General features: G+C 38.7%; 1 protein-coding gene and 1 long non-coding RNA gene across 4 annotated transcripts in view; one reads left to right on the forward strand and one right to left on the reverse strand.

The window, feature by feature from the left end:
• Positions 1 to 20,564, reverse strand: part of RUNDC3A (RUN domain containing 3A) — a 31,458-nt gene extending 10,894 nt beyond the window's left edge. The window contains exons 1-4 of the mRNA XM_083378248.1: positions 20,247 to 20,564; positions 14,300 to 14,424; positions 12,478 to 12,611; positions 11,995 to 12,080 (exon numbers count right to left, since the gene is read on the reverse strand). Coding sequence (XP_083234374.1) covers positions 11,995 to 12,080; positions 12,478 to 12,611; positions 14,300 to 14,424; positions 20,247 to 20,353 — 452 coding nt within the window. The 5' untranslated portion in view covers positions 20,354 to 20,564. The remainder of the gene's footprint in view (positions 1 to 11,994; positions 12,081 to 12,477; positions 12,612 to 14,299; positions 14,425 to 20,246) is intronic.
• LOC310649644 lies at positions 218 to 20,699 on the forward strand. 3 transcript variants are annotated; one of them, XR_014494272.1, is made up of 8 exons: positions 218 to 343; positions 5,759 to 5,968; positions 6,067 to 6,208; positions 9,913 to 10,185; positions 11,683 to 11,783; positions 13,056 to 13,513; positions 14,348 to 14,489; positions 20,561 to 20,696. It is a non-coding gene; the product is annotated as an uncharacterized lncRNA (long non-coding RNA). The 3 variants fall into 3 exon arrangements; XR_014494274.1 differs by lacking the exons at positions 218 to 343; positions 5,759 to 5,968; positions 6,067 to 6,208 and having other exon boundaries at positions 9,573 to 10,185; XR_014494273.1 differs by lacking the exons at positions 218 to 343; positions 5,759 to 5,968; positions 6,067 to 6,208; positions 14,348 to 14,489 and having other exon boundaries at positions 9,573 to 10,185; positions 20,561 to 20,699.
• The last annotated feature ends 1,658 nt before the right edge of the window (positions 20,700 to 22,357 follow it).

A 22,357-nucleotide genomic window follows, 5' to 3' on the forward strand; every position in this document is an offset into this window, starting at 1 on the left:
CTTAGAGCAGAAAGGAATACACACAATGCATATAGACAGATAGTCATCCCATGTCAAAACTATTTATAAAATATTACTTTACTGAAATAATGCCTGTCATTGCCTCCATCCTTCTTTTCACAGGAAACTTCTGATAACTGTTGCTTTATTTTGTTCTTTTTCTAGACAGTTGGGTACTTCTTAACCAACTCCTTTGGCCACAGCAGCCGGCTACTTTATTCTTCAAGAAAAGCATATGGGGATGATTTGGGTTCCCAGACGTGTTCTTAAAAATTAAGCTAAAGACAGATGCTTTCCTCTGCAGCCTGCCAACTGCAACCAAAAGACTAAAAACTTAGATCAGGTAGGAGCTTGAAAGACACCAAGAGATATTTACAGATTCATTGGCTTCCTCAAGTCCAATCCCACCAGACAGCATCAACATACTTCTACTTCCGGATGGCAAGGCGTCGCCGGAGGCAGCCATTCTTCGGCTGTCAGCCTCGTGGCTCCGTAGAGCCGCTGAAAACAGCGCTGATCAGCTGTTTCGGTGGCTCGGAAGCCCCCTCCTCTGGAGAAGAGGAGGGGGTGAGCGCTCAGGTAGGGGTAGAGCTCTCCGGGGCCACCAGAACTTAAAGTTTTGGCAGCTGAAGGATTGAGCCCCCCTGAAGCCTGGGCATGCTCCAGACTGCGAGGCGCCTCTGCTCCGGGTTTTTTGGAGCAGAACAGGGCGTTCGCAACCATCCCTGCTAGCAAGGAAGAACTTTTGAGAACGAGGACGCAGGCAGAGCGATGCAGGAGATTTTGGTGAAGATGGTGTTTTGATCTTTAACTCAATGGACTTTGCTGAGCTCGAAAGTGGAAGTGCGTAGTTAACAATAGAGGGTGAAAATGGTGGCTATATCTTCTAAAGTTCCTGCTTTGGTGCAGCAGTCTTCGTTGAAAACTTTATTGTCCCCTGCACCTGTATCTGCATCAGCTTTTACAGTAAAAGATTTGCAGAATTTGTTGCAAGAGACTATAGAAAAGCAAATGCAACAATTTGCTGAGATAATGGATAAAAAGTTGGAGGAGAAGTTAACAGAAAAACTAGCTAATTACAGAGAAATTAACAGAAATGAGAGCAGACATTATATCTGCAATGCAAGGCATGGTTAAATGCATTGAGAATTTGGATGAAAGAGTGGAAGATCTTACTCAAAATGATATTAGACTGGAAGCAAAAATAACAGAAACTGAAAATGTGGTAGAGAAAATTGATTATGATTTGATCTCAACACAGTATTATCAGATGGAGTTTGCTTTAAGGATTAGAGGTTTAAAAGAAAATCCTAAGAAGAACTTGAAGAAAATGGTTTCTGAGGCTTTGGAGGGGGTACTGAGACGACCAGCGGATGAAATAATGGAAGATATAGATAAAATTTTTCGTATTAATTTTTGGATTGCAAGACAAAGGAAATTACCCAGAGATGTGGTGGTTTATTTTACAAAGAGAATGATTAGAAATGAAGTTATCCAGGCCTCCTACAATGTTGATTTTGTAATTGCTGAGCAAAAAGTTCTGATTTTAAAAGAGATCCCTTCAAGAATTCTAAGAAAAATGAAGGAATTTGCTTTTTTGACACAAGAATTGAGACGACGTGATATCAAGTTTAGATGGCAGATACCAGTGGGTATGGTGGTGACCTATGAAGGTACGAGGCATTGTTTTACTACGGTGATTCAGGCACGTGATTTCTACAGTAATATTTTAAAAGCAGCCCCCATACCATTTCTGGAATCTACAAAGAAAAAAGGTGAGAGAGAGTCTCAACGTTACAGAGAGAATCTACAAGATGATGAAGGGCTAATACAGACAGATGTGAAAGCTACAGGAGTGGATCAAATTTCAGTGCCACTGGAGAAGGCCAGAAATTGGAAGAGGCGTGCTGCTTCTGGACGAATGAACCAAGCCTGAAGATTTAGTTGCAGAACTGCAGGAGATAATAATGTAATAAGGATTATGGGAATTAAAATTGTTAGAAGGACTAAATACTTGGGGATATACTTTTCACCCTTATAAAATAACTATGTAATATTTTATGTTGCTCTAGTTTTAAGATGATTATGAAAATTTAATTGGGAAGATTTGTAGTAGTGCTTACTGATATTTTGTAGGTTATGATTTGTTATTTGGTTGGTACGTATAGTTACGGTGTGATAAGAAGGTGGATATTGTATGGTTGGTATATACTTGGTGATATGTTTTGGTGCAATTTTGGGAAAAATTATAGATGAAAGTTAACTTGTAATATTTTTATGGGTAATAATGGAATAGGTAATAGAAAATATAAGAATGATGTGATTATATAAAAAATTTTAAGTTTGGAAAGTAATGTATGGTATTTTAAGTTGTATAATATATTAGGAGAAGGAAAGGTTGTATAAATTTGGTTTTAGTATGAATTTAAAGCCTAGTTGGAAGAAGAATAGTTTTAGAAAATTGATATAAATTGTTTTATCTGTGATTGTTTTTATTGGGTATTAGATTAAAAAGTATTATTTTGTATTTGAATAATTATTGATATGATATATATATGTTTCGGCTTCCGGTGGCTCCGTGGCGCCGGAGACAGCCTTCCCGGGCTGCCCGCAGCTCAGCTGTGTGATTTTTCGCCCGAAACAGCGCCGATCAGCTGTTCGGGCGAATTTGAAGCCCCCTCCTCGGGAGAAGAGGAGGGGGTGAGCCCCCAGGTGGGGGTTGAGTTCTCCGGGGCCGCCTGAGCTTGGAGCTTGGGCGGCTGAAGGATTGAACTCCCCCGTAGCCTGGGCTGCTCCCAGCTGGCTAGCGTCTCTGCTCCGGACTTTATGGAGCAGAGCCAGGCGTCTGCGACCATCCCTGCTTGAAGGAGAGACTATGAAAGGAAAAGAGCAGGCAGAGCAGTACAAGAGGGAAAGATGAAGAGATGAAGAAGATTATTTTATTTTACTCTCAAGCTTGATGGACTTTGCTTAAAACTTAAAGTGAAAGTGCGTCACAATTGTAAGTAAAAGATGGCGGCTAAACCTCCCCCTAGAACTTTTCGGAGTGCTGGAAATTCTCCGGTGCAACAACAATCATTACTGCAGGCGTTGCATTCTCCTGATGTATTGACTTCGAAGGATCTTGAAAGACATACCCAGTTAATTCTGGAGTCAATGGGTGCTAAATTTGCACAGATGGAGGAGAAATTGGAGAAATTGGAGCAGAGAATGGAAGAAAGGATGGAACAGAAACTTAGAGAGATGAAGGCAGACATTTTGTCCTCAGTGCATAAAGTTGCTAAATGTGTGGAGGTGCTGGATGACCAAGTGCAAGACTTGACTCAAAAGAATGCTATATTAGAAGCAAAAGTTTTGGAAATTGAAGATTTAAAAGACAAAATGGATACTGAACAGAGTCTGGCCCAATTTTACCAGATGCAGTTTGCTGTGAGAATTAGAGGCCTAAAAGAGAATATTAAGGAAGATTTAAAGCAGCTGGTTTCTGAGGCTTTTGAGGGGGTATTGAATCATCCAGCATCTGAAGTAAAACAAGGTATGGACAAAGTGTTTCGTGTGAATTCGTGGATTGCTAAACAGAGAAAGTTGCCTAGAGATGTGGTGGTTTATTTTGTAAAAAGGGAAGTTAGAGATGAAGTTATACAAGCTGCCTATGATACCAAAGTTGTGATTGCTGGTCAAGAAGTTTTGGTTCTAAAAGAAATTCCTCCAAAGATTTTAAAGAGAAGGAAGGATTTTATTTTTCTTGTGCAAGAGCTCAAGCAAAGGGATATAAGGTTCAGATGGGAGATCCCAGCTGGGCTGAGCTTCATGTATGATGGCAAAAGGTACTGTTTGGGTAATGTGAAGCAAGCGCATGACTTTTACAACAATGTTTTAAATGTAACCCCATCAACACTTCTGGAAGCTGCAGAGGGATCTGGAGAAGGAGAACATCAAGAGGATGAAGATGGACTGATAGACGAGAAGGGTACAGGAGGAGTTCAAGCTGCAACTCTTTTGGATGATATTAGAGAACAGAGGGTGACGCGTGCTGCCTTAAAACGCTCAAAAAAGACAAAAAAATAAGACCAGCAGAAATCTATGGAACTTCCACAATATACTTATAGACAAGTGGTAGTTGTGTTTTTAAAAGTTTTGGGATGATATGTATGGTAACAGAAACTTTAATTTGGAATTAATGGACAATTTATTACAGAGGAAGAGGAAGAAAGTTTTGTGGGTTAATGCGGGTTAATTTGTGTAAGAACTATCTATTATAGTCTATTTTGGCTAGAGAGGTTAATAGGGATAGGTGTTTGTGATGTGTAAATGAGAATATGTTTAGGTAATAGGGAAATGTGGAAGAACATAGATGGGAATGATGCTAGTTTTCTTTTATTTTAGTTTTTTATATATATTTAGTATTGTTAAGGATTGGTTTACTTTATATAAGCTAGAGAGTGATGGATTTTAGAGTTTATAATTGTTAGTATATGATTGTTTATGATTGCTTTTTAGATATATACCTTGTATTTTGCTCTGGAAAGTCGGAGGGGGGGGAGGGGGGGAGGAGGGGAAGTAGAGGGGGGGAGGCAGGGGAGGGAGGAGGGAGAGGGGGAGGGGGGGAGATAGGGGGGAGGTAGGGAGGGGAGGAGGGAGGGGGAAGGGGGGTTTCTTAAAGGAAAATTGTATTTTTTAAAACTTTTCAATAAAAAAAAAAAAGATATATATATGTTTGGAGCTTATCTATATGAGTTAAAGTGCGATAGTTTAAATAGTTTAGGATTGTTTGGGTAAGTTAGATTATGAACGTTTGTATTTTTATACCCTGTATTCAGCTCTGGGAAGTGGGGGGGGGAAAGGGAGGGAGGGGTTGGGGAGGGTTGGGGAGGGGGAAGAGGGTGGGAGGGGAGGGGGTTGGGAGGGGTTTTTTGTTGTTGTTAAAGATAAAATGTATTGTAAAACTTTTTAATAAAAAAACATATTTCTAAGCCACCCAAAAATTCTGATGTGTATAATACATTTAAACCCACTTAGTCAACAGTTTGAATATGAGGCATTTTTGCATCCTAGAGGCAAAGCATTAGGTACAGCTTTCTCTCTATGTGAGGTCAGCATCAAGTAATTCAAAAATTGGGCTAGTGCCAGATATTGCACTATAAGAGCTTCTTGCACAGATTTCCAGCAAGAGCTGAGAGTAATTGTCTTGCACTTCCAGATTACAAACTCATTTATGACTACTATATATTGAAGAAGAAAAACAACAGCAGAGTCACTCTATACTGTGGTAAGAATACTGTGGGGAATATTAAAAAGGCAGAATATATTTCCACAAAGGAATAATAGAGAAGATCTTTAAAAAAGACAGAAGCCAGCCCCAGCCCCTGTCCCCAAGCAGAAACTAGGCAGAGGCCAGCTTTTAGAAATGCAGATATAATAATTCATTCAGGAAAGTTGGAGCCAGGAAGCTATTAGGAAGACAAAGACACCTAAAATCTACATACCCCCAGCCAAATTCTAAGGACAGGAGAAATAATAAGATTAACCCACCAATACCAAAAGGGCACACTCAGATTCAGGTCAAAGCACATGACACAGGAAATATAAAGCTTCAAACAGGAACAGGAAACAACCTCAAGAGCCCCAGAAGGTATAAAAACCCATCACTCTCTGCTATATATGGTCAGTTTTTGCCAGAGCCATCTTTCTGTCTGGCTCTCCTCTTCAATAACTCCAACCTTCTTCCTAAAGCTGTCTCCATTTTATTTATTCCCAGCTTGGACTGGACCCTGGTGAAGATTCTTTTCTCTCAATAATTTGGCAACCCGGATGGGACTCCAAGGTAACCTCTCCAATGGACTGAGACTGGTAAGCCCTATCTTGCCAGCAGCAGACCCCTTCTATCTGTGGATGGGTTTTCCAAGCCCTGGCCATTTGGAGCAAGGATAATAAAGAGTTTCAGCTCAAAGGCTGCTTTGGAAAGAAGGTGAGTACCTCTAAATTTTAATTTTAAAGCCCAGGGGATCGAGGGAAATGTGTGTATGTCTATATGTGTGACTGAGAAGACCTTTTTTCCAATCACAGTCGGAGTTTGCTGTCTCTGGCCTTTCCTAACCACAGAAAGGATCTGTTCAAGTGACACTCTGGAAAGCATGGGGGTTTGGCGAGAGCACAGGACCTTTTGTTAGGGAAAAAGGAAGAGGCTGTGTCAAAATGGAATGGAAAAGTAAGTGAGAGAATTGGATTTGGGCAATTAGCTAAGAATCACTGAGCAGAGCCCTATTCTGGAAAGGAGGTACTCTGAACAGAGTCCTCCCAAGCCATTTGTCTGAAAAACTGAGGGGATACCACAGGTTGGGAGGTACCTCCACCTGTTGGGGACAGTGTATTTCACGGGCAGTGTATTCCGCAGGTTGCAAGGGACCAAGGAGAAAGCCTTGTAGTCTCATTACAGATGGTAGGAAAGAGCATGGGAAGCTCAGGATCTAGGATCCCATTGAGGTCTCCTTTAAGAAGGCTAATGGATACCTTGGGTCAGGGCAAATTGCCTGCCCAGGTGGGAATGAGTAAGAAGTATGCATGCAAGTTATGCAGGAGTGAACTCTGCTCAGGGATGAAGCAGGAAAAACCAAATTGGCTAAATAAAGGTACTTAAAGAAAAAGGAAATTAAAATATAGGAACAGTGATTTTTTTCTGTCTCTCTTTCTCTCTTTCTATGCAACCGCTTGACATATTTAAGATTTGTGCTTTCCTTAATTTGAGCTAACTGAGATTTATGGTGGAAATGACCAGGATGTGTAAAACTAAGAGTTCTGTTTCCTTTTCTGTTCATTTTCCTGGTGTGTGTGTGTGTGTGAAAGACTTTGTGTGTAAGTAAATATAACTGTTAGGTTACTCTAATCCAACGAGAAAAGAATTTTAAAATTCTGCTAAAAAATCTGCTTTAAAAAAGCCATCAAAGGGAAAATACCTTCACTCTTATTTTGTCTGGCTAACAAAATAGAATGAAGTGAAGATAATTGAGTTCCCTTTTGCCTTCCCTTGTCATCAGGGAATGTTTTAAGGTCATTTAGAGGAAAAAGTTGTATTTGTGCATTTTCTGTATGTGTTGTAAATGGGTTTTATCTGTCTATCCTTTTCCTGAAACATGAGGTATGTCTACCTACAAGAGCCTCATGAGCTCAAGTTTGCTTGTATAGGAAAATAATCTTCTTAAGTTACTTTTCTTATCCTATCACTAATCAGTGAAACTACTATGGAACTAATCCTGGAACACATAAGCATTTATTTTCAATTTCTAATGTGGTGTTTTTATCTAAAATGTGCATTGGTAGTGCTGGGCAAAATGCTGTCATGATGTTTAAAATATTTTGAAAACAGATATAAAGGTAGACTCTCCAGTCCCTGGTAAATTGCACACCTTAAAATATTAGGCTTTTAAAATTATTAAGAGCTTTCAGTATTCTCAAGATGCCCAGCATTTTCAAGTTGCAAGTCCTTAAGTCCTCTTTACCATGTTGCAAATGTTCAATTTCAGAAGTGAGACCTTTCATTTTTCTCTTACCAGAATCCAGCCTCTCTTTCGTCCACATCTGTGGTGTCCCCATTTTGTCTGCTTATCCGTTTCTTTAACAACTGCAGTAATGTCTTTTCAAACTCTGCCTACAAACTACCCTCCCCCTCCATCTATTTCTCCATTTTTAAAAAAAACAAGTTTTATTAGTTTTCCAACTTTACATTAAAATATCAAAATATTTAGAAAGCAACGTGGTGACTGGGTAAACAATAGTCCAGTAACAAAATCATTTGTGCCTATCTCAGGTTAAATCATCTAAAAATTTCCTCTCTGTTTCTCATAATTACTATGTCACAATCAAGTTAATATATTTCTAATTATACCACAATCATTTAAGATATTTATCAATATATTTTAGTTATAGTTATCATATCCTGTTGTTTTTTTAAAATTTTACCCATTTTTAGTTACAATGCTCAATTTAGCCTTTAAGATCCATAGTATTTAAGTTTTGGGTGACCCAAATTTCCCCTATTTCATTAAGTAATGGTTGTCATATCTAAAGTTACATAGATAGACACATTCTTATTTTATTTCACAAATATATTTCACAAATATATTCTATTTGTAATCCTAGTACCTCATCCCTTATTAGTAAAGTATCCGTTATTATCTCAATCCAACTTCCATATTATAATTCAAAACTATATTCTAATAGGTAATTTTAATTTCCATTGTAAGTCTAAATCCTAAATATTAAATCAAATAAGATCTTTCAAAGTTTTCCCTTGACCCATTAAGGCTCTTCCATTCTAGATAAAAAAAAGAAAGAAAAACCTTGTTTTAAAAAATCTAACTCTGGCTTTCTTTTTGTGTCAGACAGGCTTCCATACTAGTGCCTTTAAATCCTCAGATGTATCTCCCTTCATTACTACACATGTTATTTGTATCAAGGGAGACCATCCAGTTGTCAATTTTTCAATGGAACCAGCCCCTTTGTAGTCATTAAATTGCTGCTCTAATAGTTCAAGTTTCTGTTTTTTGGGCCTGTGTATTTGTTATCAGTTCAGACTGGTCTTCTTCTTCTTCCAGTTCCATCTGGCTTGGGTGAGAGGTCATATCCAGTGTTGTATAGTTGTCTAAGTTTTCAGTGAGTTGTGGTTGTAAGTCTTTAGAGCTCTCCATCTTAATGTAATTTCTTCAGTTTGTGTTGTTTTTTGAGTTGCAGATTCTATAGTTGAGATCAGGGTTTGTCTATCAAAATTCTCAATAGATTGTACTTGTTGTTCTTTAAAGTCCTCTGTCTTGGTATTAATTTCTTCCTCTTGTTGATTTTTGGATTGTAGATTCGTTAGTTGGAATCAGGGCTTCATTTTGTAAGTTTAGGCTGGCACCTTTGTCTTTCAATCTAGCTTTTGTCTGCTAAGTAATTTCAAGGATTGTTTCAAGGATGAGTTTATAATTAAGTTGTGGATAGTATTCCTCCATTTCTAAGGTGTTTACAGATAGTTCTCTAGTGGAGGCTATTTTTAATAAAAGTCAGTGAATGTCCACCTCCACTATTCCTGGGAGTTTTTCTCTGCCAGATGTTTCAAATTCTTATCTTTTTTAGATAATGCCAAGGACAGCTAGTCTGTAGCCAGGTCTCACAGTAGAAAGTACCAGGCTTCACCACAAGATGTCCTTAGTAGCATATAGAATCCTTTTCCAAGCTCAAGTTAGTCTTTTATCCAGTTTAGACTTTTCCTCTTTTTTTTCAGCTTAGCAAATGGATAGGGTAGTAGGTCCCCATACAAATAAGAAGTTTTGGGGACCTCAAATGTCCAAAAAGAGCAAGTTCAATTTTAAATTATTTAATTTTAGTTATATTTTTCTTTTTCTTTTCAAAACTTTAAATCCCCAAGTAGGTAGACGCCATTCTTCCAAAAAGTGGGGGGAGGAAAATTTCAAAATGCTCCCACAGGAAAGTAGTTGGGGAAATAAGAAAGGTAGGGTCTCACCCAATTCCTCCACATCGCTTTCGTCATGCTTGTTAGTGCTTTTGGCTTTTGGCTGGTAGGGCTTGATGGTCGGCCATGTTGATGACCGACCTTTTCTTTGTCGCTCCAGAGGAGCTGCTCCAGATCAAATGGAGGGGCTACCACCCCTCCGCAATCAGTCGGAGGGCCTCCTTATGGTCGTCACCCCTCCAGGGCGACTTTCAACCCTTTTCAGGATCTCCTAACGGAGGAAACCGGGCAGTGGGGAAAGAAGCTCTCCATGCACATCTGCCAGTGCCGCGAGCACAGACCGGAAGCCTCTACTTCTCCATTTCTTATCTTCTGTTCTCCATGCCTTTGTATGATCAGCAAAGCCTCTCCTGGGAGAGTCCACCCGGAAAGGGGAGATGGGACCTTGTTCTTATGTCTTTCAGCCCTGCACAGATTACCCCCACAACCTTTGGAAGCACAGCACACTGACCCAGATGCTGCCTCCATCCATTTGAGCCAGAGAATTGGGTTTGAATTCAGACATCCCCTAGAAAGCCACCATGCAACCAGAGTGGAACAGATCTTCCCAAGTCCTACCATCCCCCCAGAAGTCTGTGAAAGCTGCAGAGGAAGGAAGGAATCCTGGAACCATTGGCCCCCATGTGAAGCCTCACAAGACAACAGGGAAAGACCGTGGAGGAGGGTAGAAATTCATTGTAAGGTTTTCTTTCTTGCCTCATTTGTATTGTAATAAGCCATTTGAATGTATTTATGGAGGGATGGCATTTGGAAATGGTTGGCACAGCAAGTACTGAACACCTTGGACTTCTGTCTGGTGGGAGGAAAAATTTGTACAGGATGCTTGTATTGCCTGTTTTGTATAAGTAGTTACATACACAAATGCACACACACCATTCAGAATCACACTGAGTCTATCCCTTTCACCTAGCTTCAGTAAAGCTCCAGCCTGATTCTTGCTCTGTGGCATTAAAGCTTTGCATACACAACCTCCTGCAAATTCCAAGGGGGAGGGAACCAGGCCTGTCAGGTGATTTGCAACTCATATGCTCTCACTGTGGAGGTAGCAGGAAAGAGATCTCCAAACCCAAGCCCTGAATATGTTGCACTGGTGGACTCAGAATGGTAGTCCTAGGGCTCACTGTGTGCAATTTAAGAAAAATTAATAAACTGGCCTGCAAACCTGGCTAAGCTCAACTGGACATCACAAACCTGGATGCACTGAACTATGTGCTAAGACAGAAAACAACCCTTGAAAATGGGCAGCCAATGGTTATGTACTGAGGCAAACATGGCTGTGTGTAGTTTTGAGGAATGTGCAAACCTGACTGGAAGCTCAAAGTGACATCCAACATTTGAAAATAATTTGTACAGAATATTGGACTCTATAAATTTATTTTCCGCCTAACAGAACTTTTGCCCTGACTTTTAGATCTTCATGGTAGAAAGGCTTCCCCTTTTTGGGAGCCTCTGCAAGGATCTTTTTCTGCTGCCTCTATTAGTGTTTTCCCCACCCCCCACCCCATTTTTTTCCTGCATTAACAGTTTAAAAGCTTGTTTTCCCACATCCTGGAGCCCCATAGAAGTGCCTATCAAGTCTTCCTGACCAGATCACATTTTAATCTTGTGCTAGTAAAACTGTGTTACCCACACTTATACGGCACAAAGGGGGGATTGTGGGAGGTCACCCAGAGAAGAAAATATTTTGAGGAATATTAAAAAGACAGAATATATTCCCCCAAAGGAGCTTAAAGGCAGAAAAGCAAGCCCAGTTTTTTTATAGCCCCAAGCAGAAACTAGGCAGACGCCAGCTTTTAGAAATGCAGATGTGATAATCCTATTCAGGAAGGTTGGAGCCAGGAAGCTAGAAGCTGATGAGATTATGAAGACAAAGACCCCTAAAATCTACACACACCCAGCCAAACTCTAAAAGACATGACCTTTGGGGACATAATAGGATTAATTTACCAATATCAAAAGGGCATACCCAGACTCAGGTCAAAGTGCATGACAGAGGAAATACAAAGCCTCAAACAGGAACAGGAAACAACCTCAAGAGCCCCAGAAGGTATAAAAACCCATCACTCTCTGCTATATGTGGTCAGTTTTTCCTAGAGCCATCTTTCTGTCTGGCTCTCCTCTTCAATAAACTCCACCCTTCTTTCTAAAGCAGTCTCCATTTTGTTTTTTCTCAGCTTGGATTGGACCCTGATGAAGATTTTTCTTTCAACAATACTGAGTACAAGTTTTGCAAATGGGAATCCACTTTTTGAAATTCTGCAGTGACTAATTACATGTATCTTAAGTTTATGCTGTATTTACATTTATTAACACAGACACTTTTTTCCTTCCTATTTGATAGGATGTGTGGGCCTATATGAGCTCCTCCATATAGTTGTAATTTTGGTTTGGAAAGTAACTAGGAAATTGGACTCCAGGCCTACTTCATCAGGAAAAGGAAAGGAAAAGGATGTGTGGCTATTTGCTACAAGCACAGATGTTCTTACCTGGTTGTTCTGGTATCCCGAAGTGCTGTAGCAATATACTCAGACATGCGCTTCTCCATCAGGGCCACACGAATCCACGCCCGGCCCTAAAACAGAAAGTTTGCTACAACAGGCAGCACTACAAAAGTTGTTTATAATAAATGTACAGATTTATATCTAGTTCAACCTGAATCTGTACTCGAAGTAAAGATAGCTAGGGAAAATCTAAGGAAAGCTGGATGACAACCAAGTGAAGGTTCCCATTGTAACATCAAGTAATGCTGTTTCCTAATAAATATGTTTTAGAAAGTCAGAATGTCTCATCCTCTCCAACATGTTAGCTTGGAGAGGTGGTGCAGGCTGTATAGCATGAACAGCTGTGTCTTCACACACCTGGCTGCCACTCACAACTGCCAACATATTTTGCCTGAAGTGACCACTTAGCTATATGTAATGCCAGAGGTGGTCCAACAGGGCTTCCCTCAGTCCCTGAGATCTTCTGACCTTAGCTCTGGAGGTGCTTATGTTTTCCATGTTTTCAATACTACTGACGCAGTTATTTGGGACTTTGTTGCATGCCAGGCGGATGTAATCCCAGAAGCCACGTTGTCCATCAGAGCTAAACCAACTGGCAGGACCTAGGAGGAAGCAGGGAGGGAAGGAGGGGAAAGACTTGTAGTGTAGTGCAGACAATACTGATCAATAATGAATGGCTATCTATTAGTTGCTACTTGCTAAGGAGTCTAATCTTAAATCTATAATAGAAGCACATTAACATTTTTATGTATTCACATTCCTTCAACATCCCTAGTGTATTAAAACTTTCTAAATCTAGTCTAGTCTATGATGAATATAAAGTACTTTGACTAACTTTTTTTATCAGAGTTCATCAGAAGGCAGGTCTGTCTCTAATGGTAGATCTCAGAGTATATTGAAAAATAGTTGTTAGCTACAACAGGAATCACAAAACAATTTGATTGATTGCTAAAAATACAACACATATAGTATTATAACAATTAGGATGAATGGGCATTTTGTATAAATGTCAAAGTCAGATATACTTAACTCTAATTGTATCTCAGATATTATTTAGAAGGTGGATTTTGAAGTTGCACCAGCAAACATGGTCATTCCCACATCTGTTATTATACACAATGAGACAGTTACTGCCTGCCATCCCTTGGGAAGACTCATGGAAAGGGGACAAGGCAGCTGATAACTATCTTAGAAGCCTACTCAGATGTACTCTTTTCACCTCTTTTACAGGACTCCCACCACCAACTGCCTTGCAGAAAGAAGTGTATAGAACAGTTTTAGTTCTTTAAAAATAAATAAAAATATTTGTTTTTATTTGCCTTTAAGCATTTATATCCTATTTTTATTTTGTACAATTCAGGATAGAGTACATAACACTCTCATCTAGAATGACTGGGCCAAAGTTATCCGGCCAGCTTTTATGCCTAACAGAGAACAAGGATTTAGTTTCTTCATTTATAGTTCAGCATCTTATCCAAACTGACTATCATGGGAGGACTTAAAGGTAGGATATAAATAACAATAATTAATACAAATATTCTTGGCTAAAGGATCACTGCAGAAGTTAGCCTGTTTGCTTAAACTCTTAAATATTCGGGGCCATAAGATAACCATTAGAACTTCCTGGTTGCTTAATCGGTGATCTATATATGACACAAAATTATGAATAGAATTAACCTTTGGTTTCATACAGAAGGATTTCATTTATATTCCTAGACCCATCCATCCATCACATTCAATGGTTATCTCTTGACAATCATAATAACATAATTTCTTCAGTCTTTAAGAAAGCAATAATTCTTATTTATATAACAGATTGGATTGATAAGAGTGACCTTGAAGTAAACAGTGTTAACGGTTTACCAAGCAGTAGGATAAAATACTATATTGCACTGAGACATATCTCAAGTTTATATTGTATTGTGAGTAATAATGAGGGGTATGCAGACCAACTACTGTTTTATCAAACCATTGGTTTTTAAAGGTGCTTAAGTTCAGTCTTGGACACCTCAGATTAGATATATTGACATCAGGAGACTTAACATTACGAATCCCATTCTATGATTCTGTTCTATATGTTTTTTTGTATCTGACCTTATGTTGGATACATAAGGAATCTGAAATCTCTGTTTCACCTCAACATTATACAGGCATCAGTCAGGCATAGGCTAAGCAGTCAGGCATAAGCTTGGCAGTTTTTGCTTAGCTCCTCATATAAAATTTGCTGTGATGCAGATTAGCACCACCACCACCATCCTATTCATCCACAAGATACGTTTATTTGACTTACCATGATCCCCTTTGAAACGATGGCTGAGTATATGCTCTAAAATTGCAGCAAAGTTCACAAACTCCTCTGATGAGTCATCAATGGGTTCTATCGTATATTTTTCCAATAAAGTCTTCACAGAAAATCTACAATTGAATGAAAAAAGGAAACATAAACAGAATTAAATGAGAAAAAGAAGCCATATCACCAGGTACAGCTTTTTAAATTCTTTGTAAAATACAAATATAAGACAAAATTCTTCCTCCTCCATAATGGGCTGATTCTTTCTCAAAAAGTAGCAGCTGAAACCTTGGGCTAAGCCTTAATGAGGTAGTTCTGACCCTGTACACTAATACTCATTATAGCCTGTTGTTCCCATGTGTTTGCTCAGCAAATACAGCTTTTAGAAACATCATTCATGTCTTCCACAATCACAATTCCATGATGAAATGTAGTTTTGCATTTTAAAAAAAATCTGCCTTAATCACTGGTCATAAAAAATCCTGCTATTTAGGAAATGGAGAGCTGGAGACTTCTATTGGGGATCCTAGGGGTAGAAGTGCTGTTCAGATTAGTGAAAGATAACTTGGACTTTGTAAGCACATGGGATGGGGGAAAGAGAGAGCACTGGGTCAGGCTTCAGGTACCGGAAACTCATCTCCTCCCATATTGGAATAATTTATCCTTGACAGATGACCATTCTAAACTTCCCTATATTTATGTGCTTCTTTGTTTTTCTCCTGTAAAATGAGGGCAATTTGAATTAGTCCAACTTCTACCAGTCCTTATTTGGAACAAACATAATCATTTCAATGTGTTCCTGGCATGCATTTTTAATTACTGATTTTCTTGCAAATGTATTATGTTTCAATAGTACTGCTATCAAGCATCCAGCTTTGGGAAAATTATTGAATGGATTATTTGCTACACCTACTATAACAAATAATTATTTGTTATACCTACTATAACAAATAATCAACTTCCCTTTGCCCTGTGCGTTCCCACAGAGAGGGCCTCCTCAGGGTGCCACCGATCAGAGAATGTCGATTGGTGGCCCCCAGGGGGAGATCCTTCTCTGTGGCCGCCCCGGAGCTATGGAATCAGTTACTGGTTGAGCTCCGGATGGCGCCCGATCTTCGCTCCTTCCGTCACGATCTAAAGACATTCTTATTTGAACAAGCCGGCCTGGCCTGATGGGGGATTGGTGGGGTTTTTTATTGTTATTTTAATATTTGTATTTACTGTTTTTAGTGGGCATATATTTAATTCTTTTTTAACTTTTGTAACTTTGTATTTTTATTCTTGCCCTGTTCACCGCCCTGAGTCCTTCGGGAGAAGGGCGGTATATAAATAAAATTATTATTATTATTATTATTACTAATGATTTTAAGCAGCAATGCATTAAGCAATACTTAAAAGTTTCTGACATAAATCTGTTGAGACTTATAGCCACATCTCTAAGTATATAAATACTGCTTAAGTGCTCTGTTGCAAATTAATATTGGGATATTGGTATCATATACAAATTAAGTTGTTAATAGAGTAGCTGTTGCATTTCCATATGATTCGCTTCTCTGGCCATATTTTTTCTAAGTTTTCTTGGATGCTGGGCAATAGTGCATCATCTGTGATTGGTCCCTCTTAAAAAATTACTTATCCTCAGAAGTGGCTACCAATAGCATCTCTGCATGAATCACCACTCTAGGCTGGCTTTCCACCAGTCAGAAAACCTTTCCATATCTTTGAATGATAGTAATTAGAATTCTGTTAGGGCAGATAATTTCTATTTCTCTATATGTTAAAAGTAAACTCTTTTAAATGCAAAGCAAAGTATGTGTACAAACAGTTCACATAAAGAATTCCTCGCTTTCAGGAGTCTGAGAAACATACCTTTTACTTAATGTTTCACTTTTCTGCATTTTACAACTTCTGCTGTTATATCTTAATTAAAGTGTATTGTATTTTGATGTATTTTGCTTCTGTTTGATGCTCAAACTGCATATGTTATACAACATTAAATGCATTGTGTAATAATTAAGTATTATAGTCTGTAAACAAACTTTGCAGCTACTTAGCTAAGTATTCAAGTATGAATTAGAAAATCAACCCTAGGTTGTAGACTTTTCATTGAAAGTTCACACAAAAAAATTAGAACTCTGAGAAAGCAAAGAGGAACTCATAATGCTTAGTAATAAAAATAATGTATTTTTCCATTAAATATGCACCTGAAATTAGTCAGTTCTGTCTAATAAAGGCTAATATCAATTGATAATTCCAAAATTTTTTGGAAAACTGAACATTCTTCTTGATTCCTTCAATTATTCCTTGGATTCAGTTTAGTTGCTAACCTGATCTCTTAATTGGCCAAAACTCTCATAAAAGCTTTTTGGTTCAACCCAGCTTAAAATGAGCAGCTGTGTACAAATGTATGCCTGAAAAATCTGTTGGAGCTGGCAGTTAATGAGGATCAATCAATCAGTAAAGACTCCTGATTCAAAACAATATAAAAGATTACTTGATCTACTGACAGTTAGCTTCCTGTGATGCATTTGGCATTAAACTCATTCAGATTGTCCCTTGCTGTTTGCTTTTCTGCCTGTTTTGCATAGCCTTTGCAACTTAATCATTTTTTAAATTGGCTTTTCATGATCTCCTACCTATGCTGTGGCTGCAATTCCTGAAAAAAATATTCCTGAAAGTTCCATGAAATCATGAACTGAAAGCTAATTGAAAATATGTTTTAAGTGATTCAAAATAAGCACCAGAGCTGTTTAAACTTTTAAAATTATATGGAAACATGCGTGAAGCATCTCTTTTCATATTAGAGAAGCTTCATCTTTTTCCAGGCTGATATGAAAGATTTGCACAGCCCAGAAAGCAATGAGTGTTTTTATTCATCTCTAAACTTCTACATTCTGTGAACTACCTGAAGACTGAAAATAATAACACCAGGATTATCTGACCGAATTCTCTTTAAAACTCAGTTCTCTTTCTTCAGATAGCAACTAGTTAGATGCACTTAGAAAAAAAGTGATAGTGATATCTATCCACTCCTAGGCATCTTGTCACCCAGAGCCTTGGTGGAGCAGTGGGCTAATGCCTCCTTAAGTAACACCAGCTGCCTGCAATTAGTGCAGGTTCGCATCCCACCAGGCTCAAGGTTGACTCAGCCTTCCATCCTTCCGAGGTAGGTAAAATGAGGACCCAGATTATTGGGGGCAATTAAGCTGACTTTGTAATAATGCCGCTTGGGGTGTGTGTGAAAGCCCTAATAAGCAGGCATATACATAGAATGAAGGCTACTGCTAAGCTTGTAAGCCGCCCTGAGTCTTCGGAGAAGGGTGGGATATAAATGGAAATTAAAAAAATATATATAGATTATTACCATGTCAAAGTAAGTGAAGCATAATCCTGTAATTTATCTTCAGTGGTTTGGCTGAATTTGCTCAAAGAGTACCTTTCTGAATGTTGCTGATTAATTTATCACTCGAGTATTTATCAAGTTTCTTAATATATATATATATATATACTTATTTTTAAAAGTAAAATGAAGAGAAGGATGGATAGTGTTAATGAGTATCACAATTTCTCATTCCTTAATGCAACATTCAAAATGTAGCCTTTTCACAGAATTGACTCCCAAAGGTAAGGAAAAATAATTAGTACATGTTCAAGATTCTCCACAAAGCCTCTCCTCCACTTTGTATGCCAATATTTTTTCTGTGGTATTTTTGTTACCAAATATGTCTGTCATGTGGACAAAAAGAGAGTTATGCATATGACTAGCCTTATGTGTAACTAGCTAGAAGATGGCCTTATTTAAATTCAATAGAATTATGGTCAGTTTAAATATTTGCTGATAATGTTTGGATCTTATCAATCAAGATTATCTACTCTTTTTTCTTTCTTCTAATTTATGTAAGCACTATACAAATTAAGAAAAAGAGCATAGCACCAAAAGCTTGCGTACAAAAATGCTTCCTGTAGATTTTTTTTTCTTCAGTGGAAACCATGAAAACTTGTATTTAAAAACAGTGTGAATAATATTGATTTACATCCATCACCCAGAGTTTATTTCCTCCTCCTAAATTTAAAAGCCCTGATTATTGATGTTTGCTTGTCTAAGAAAGATGGGTTGTGATTTATACTTTAGTCAACAATTGTGCTGGCTGGAAATATTGGAAAGACAGACTGGAAAAAGCTGTTCTCATCATTTTAGCTCCCCATTTTCCATCTTCTCCACCTCTGCTCCTTTCAGAAAGTTAGAATGATCAACATTCCATCCAGCTTTCCAAAAGCAACAGAATTGTGTATTTTAAAAACCCCATTCAATCCTGAAAATAAGTCTGTTAAGGTGATCTTCCTTCACTTCATTGGGGAAAACGAAAAGCACAGTCTCCCTGTCACCCTGTTGAATAAAAGGTATAGGGTGCTTGGAGGCAGGCCATCAAATTCTGGCCAACCCCAGGAAGGAAGAGGCATGAAGCTTTGGTTGATTCCAAGATATGGTTGTTCACATTTATTCCTCTTTCTGTGTAGTTGACTTTGACAGACAAGCAGTGGTCATCTAGTCTTTGGTGTCAGATATATGGAATTCATTCTAATAGAAGAAGCCCATTGTCTCTTCTGCTTTTATTTCCCAAGCTGTTCTTTTCCTATTATTATTTTAAGCAAGTCCATCTGAATAAAAACATTAACCTTCCAACAAAAGCTGCACTATCTTCTCTCTGCTTCAGCATGCTATTGTGATAGGTTGAAGAAACTAGGTTTCTCCTTCTTCTCCCACCTTTTGCTCAGTGCCTTTGTTGAAAACGAAGATTGTTGCTATAGCAGCTGCCCACTCCTCCTCCTTTTCTCCTCCTGTCCCTTCTACTGCACTACAGTGATGTCACTTCCCAGATCTCATATCTCCCTAAATGGATGCCCATAGCATTCTTCTGTCAACACTGTTTCCAAGAGAGCTCCTTTTCCTTGAGAAAAAGAATGGTATAAAAGAGATTCCAATATTGAAAGGGCTCCCTGTGACTTTGTTTCCTGTTTTTTTTCTTTCTTTATGGAATTCAAATTTTGATGTTTTCAGTTCTAAAGGGCAGCAATTCACCATCACAAGTGATAATTACACAAAGCCTTTCTCTTGTCTACCAGAATTTTCCACCTTGCCCTGGAGCTTCAATTCCAGCTGACAGTCTGAAACTGTCTCAGCTAACTGATCACCTTGCAAATGAAAATAAGGTTTTCAAGTCTGAAAATAGCTAGGCCAATATAATGTATGGTGTTTTCCTGAAGTCTACTGGCCATGTGGGAGAACCTCCTAGGTTGTTAGAGTCTACAGATTTAATTAAGGATATATTTCTGGAAATCATAATTTCTTTGAGTTTCTAATCCATAACTTGATATGCTGAAAACATAATGGAGGATGTGCTGGACTGAACCTCACTTCATTCCCAATTAACATGTCCATTGACTATGCTGAGTGGAGTGATGAATAGTGTGGCCCATCTTCTGTTAATGTCTAGTGCTTTGGGAGTCTACACAACCATTGATATTTGTTTTTCCCCTTCCCCTTTTTTTTTACTTTTAATTTGCTTGTTTGCCCAACCTAGCCTGCCATCTTAGGTCTCTTGAATTCCAATCACCCTGATTGTTTTTTCTATCACTCAATGTAGTAATATTTTCACCTTTTAACTTTTCTACCCCTACCCCCATAGCACTGAATATTCATACTACCTATGTAAAATATATGTGAAACCTTGTGTAAGCCTTTTGCCATTACCAGACTTCTTTTTTTTCAATTTTTTAATTAAACATAGAATTAAAATATTGAGAAATGTCACCTTTCATTTCCACCTTGCCCACTAATCTGGCCTTCGTCCCATCTTTATCTTAGGGAACATGCATGCGTGAACTCCCTTTTATTCAGTCGGCTTCCATCCCCCACTCCCACCCCCACAATGAAAGAGTCTCTTACCTGCAGACGGTAATCAGGTTTTTCCTTTCTACTGAAATGTTCCGGGAAGAGGTTTTCTTGGAGGACAACCCCAGCGCCATGGTAGACCGGATACAATGTGATTCCATCCAGGGGAAAGATGCTCTCAATAGCCCGGGTGGTGTCACTGCTACCTCTTCCTCCTCCTCTTCGTCCTCTTCCTCTTCCTCCCCACCCCCTCCCCTCCCCCTTCCTCTTCTCCCTATTTTCCCCCAGAAAACAAGGCGTTGGGTCAACCTCCCCCAAGAGCGGATGTTTCTGAAGTGTCTCCCTCCTCTCTCTCTTCCCCAAATTAGCTCCAGCCCCCTTCTTGGATGGTTCAGAGAAAAAAGCAACAAAAGCCGGACGAATGGCGACAGGGGAAGAAAAGGTCGGGAGGAGCTCTCCTTGGTGCTGATGGAAAGCGGGGTCCTCCTCCTCCTCCTCCTCCTCCACAGAGGAAACCAGCCCCTTTGACAATGACGTGATGCCCGAGGATGGGAACAGTCGGCGCCGGCGGAGAAGCCAGGAACGGGAAGGAGGAGAGGCGGCGCCTCCCGTGTTGGTGCTTTCCAGTCATTTCATGCAGACATTTCAGCCGTGCACAGAGCTCTCCCGCCATAGGTCTTCTGCACTTAGGAACTGTGCTGGGTTTGTTTGCGGTTTTTCACTGCAAACGATCTCAATTTTGCAAGAATTAAAATCAGCATAAACTGACATATTTTCTCACCGAAGTTGTTAAAGAAAAAGGATAAATCCACACTTTCCCCTCCTGGCAGTGATTCCCATGGGATAAAATTGACAACTGTGCAAAAACGAAGTGTGAAAGTTGAAGAAATCATACTGTATTGTTTTGCACACCACATAAGCTACAATGAGATTTGCTTGAATTGCAGGTGTTTTATATGCAAGCATGGTCCACCATGGCTCTGGGGTTGTTTTATTCAACAAACTATAGTTACAAATTATAGTTTAGATCATTGCAAATCCAGCCATTTTTCTTCTTTCCTACCTCCATTTCATTCCTCCTCTGTTGATTCCCTGTGTCTGTATAAAAAAAGGTTCTTCATAAAGTGCCATTTTTATACCTGGCATTTTATACATGTAAGGATAATGACAATGTGTTATATCTACTAACTAAAGCTCATCCATTCTGCATAAGAGCATGAGGGTGTAAATTGAAGAGCTTCTTAGCAGATTATTAGAATGAGATTTTCCAGCTTTTTATTTGAGTAGACCACTAAATTTGTCTTATTTCTTCACATTATCTGTGATGAAGATGAAAAAATGGCCTCTTAAGTCAGATAATTAACCAAGATGTTAGTTGAAGTTAGAAGAGAAAAATAGCTTCAGCTGGTAAACTTTCAAATAGAGCAAGACAGATTCATATTATTTTAATTTGGCTAGACAATATTTTAATTTGGCTAGACAAAGGGAAACTGTATGTGGTTATCTGCTAGATGTGCTTTGATACATTTTAATTACAGTTAATTTTTGGTGGACAGATTCTGGTGTTGGTCAAACACAAAATTAATTACATTTCTTTTTTTGTAACCCTTATTAATTCTAACAATAATGACAACACATCTGTAGGAAAGGCAGCAAACTGAAGTGCATTTATGCAGTAATCTTACTGAATTTTAAAGAAAACATGGGAATTTTGGCCATTCATTAATTTTAACTTTGTAAAGCTGCTCAGAATCATTGCTATGAGATGGGTGACCATATAAATTATTTAAATACATAAATAAAATTCAGCTTTGCCACATTTTCAAAGTAGGTAAATGAAGGTCAGAATCTTGACCCACACATCTTCTGAATCCAGCACTCAAGCCAATATTTGAATAAAAAAGATCCCATTTGTAAGCCAGTGATTCTATGCCCACTAACATGGAAATAAGTTTCTTTGTCAGAATCCATTTATATCATATTCATAAATGGAATGTTTCAAACATTATTCCATGGATCCTGCCATCTCCCGAAGAGAAGAGAATGGATGTGTATTGAACCGGTATTAGGCATTTCAAAGGAAAGGAGAAGCCTTTTGAACTGGGGAAACAAAAGGGGGGGCTAGCATCTGGCTTGTGTCACGGAAGAGAGCAATAAACATGAAG

This window comes from Vipera ursinii, assembly GCF_947247035.1.
Source record: "Vipera ursinii genome assembly, chromosome: Z".
Lineage (NCBI taxonomy): Eukaryota > Metazoa > Chordata > Lepidosauria > Squamata > Viperidae > Vipera > Vipera ursinii.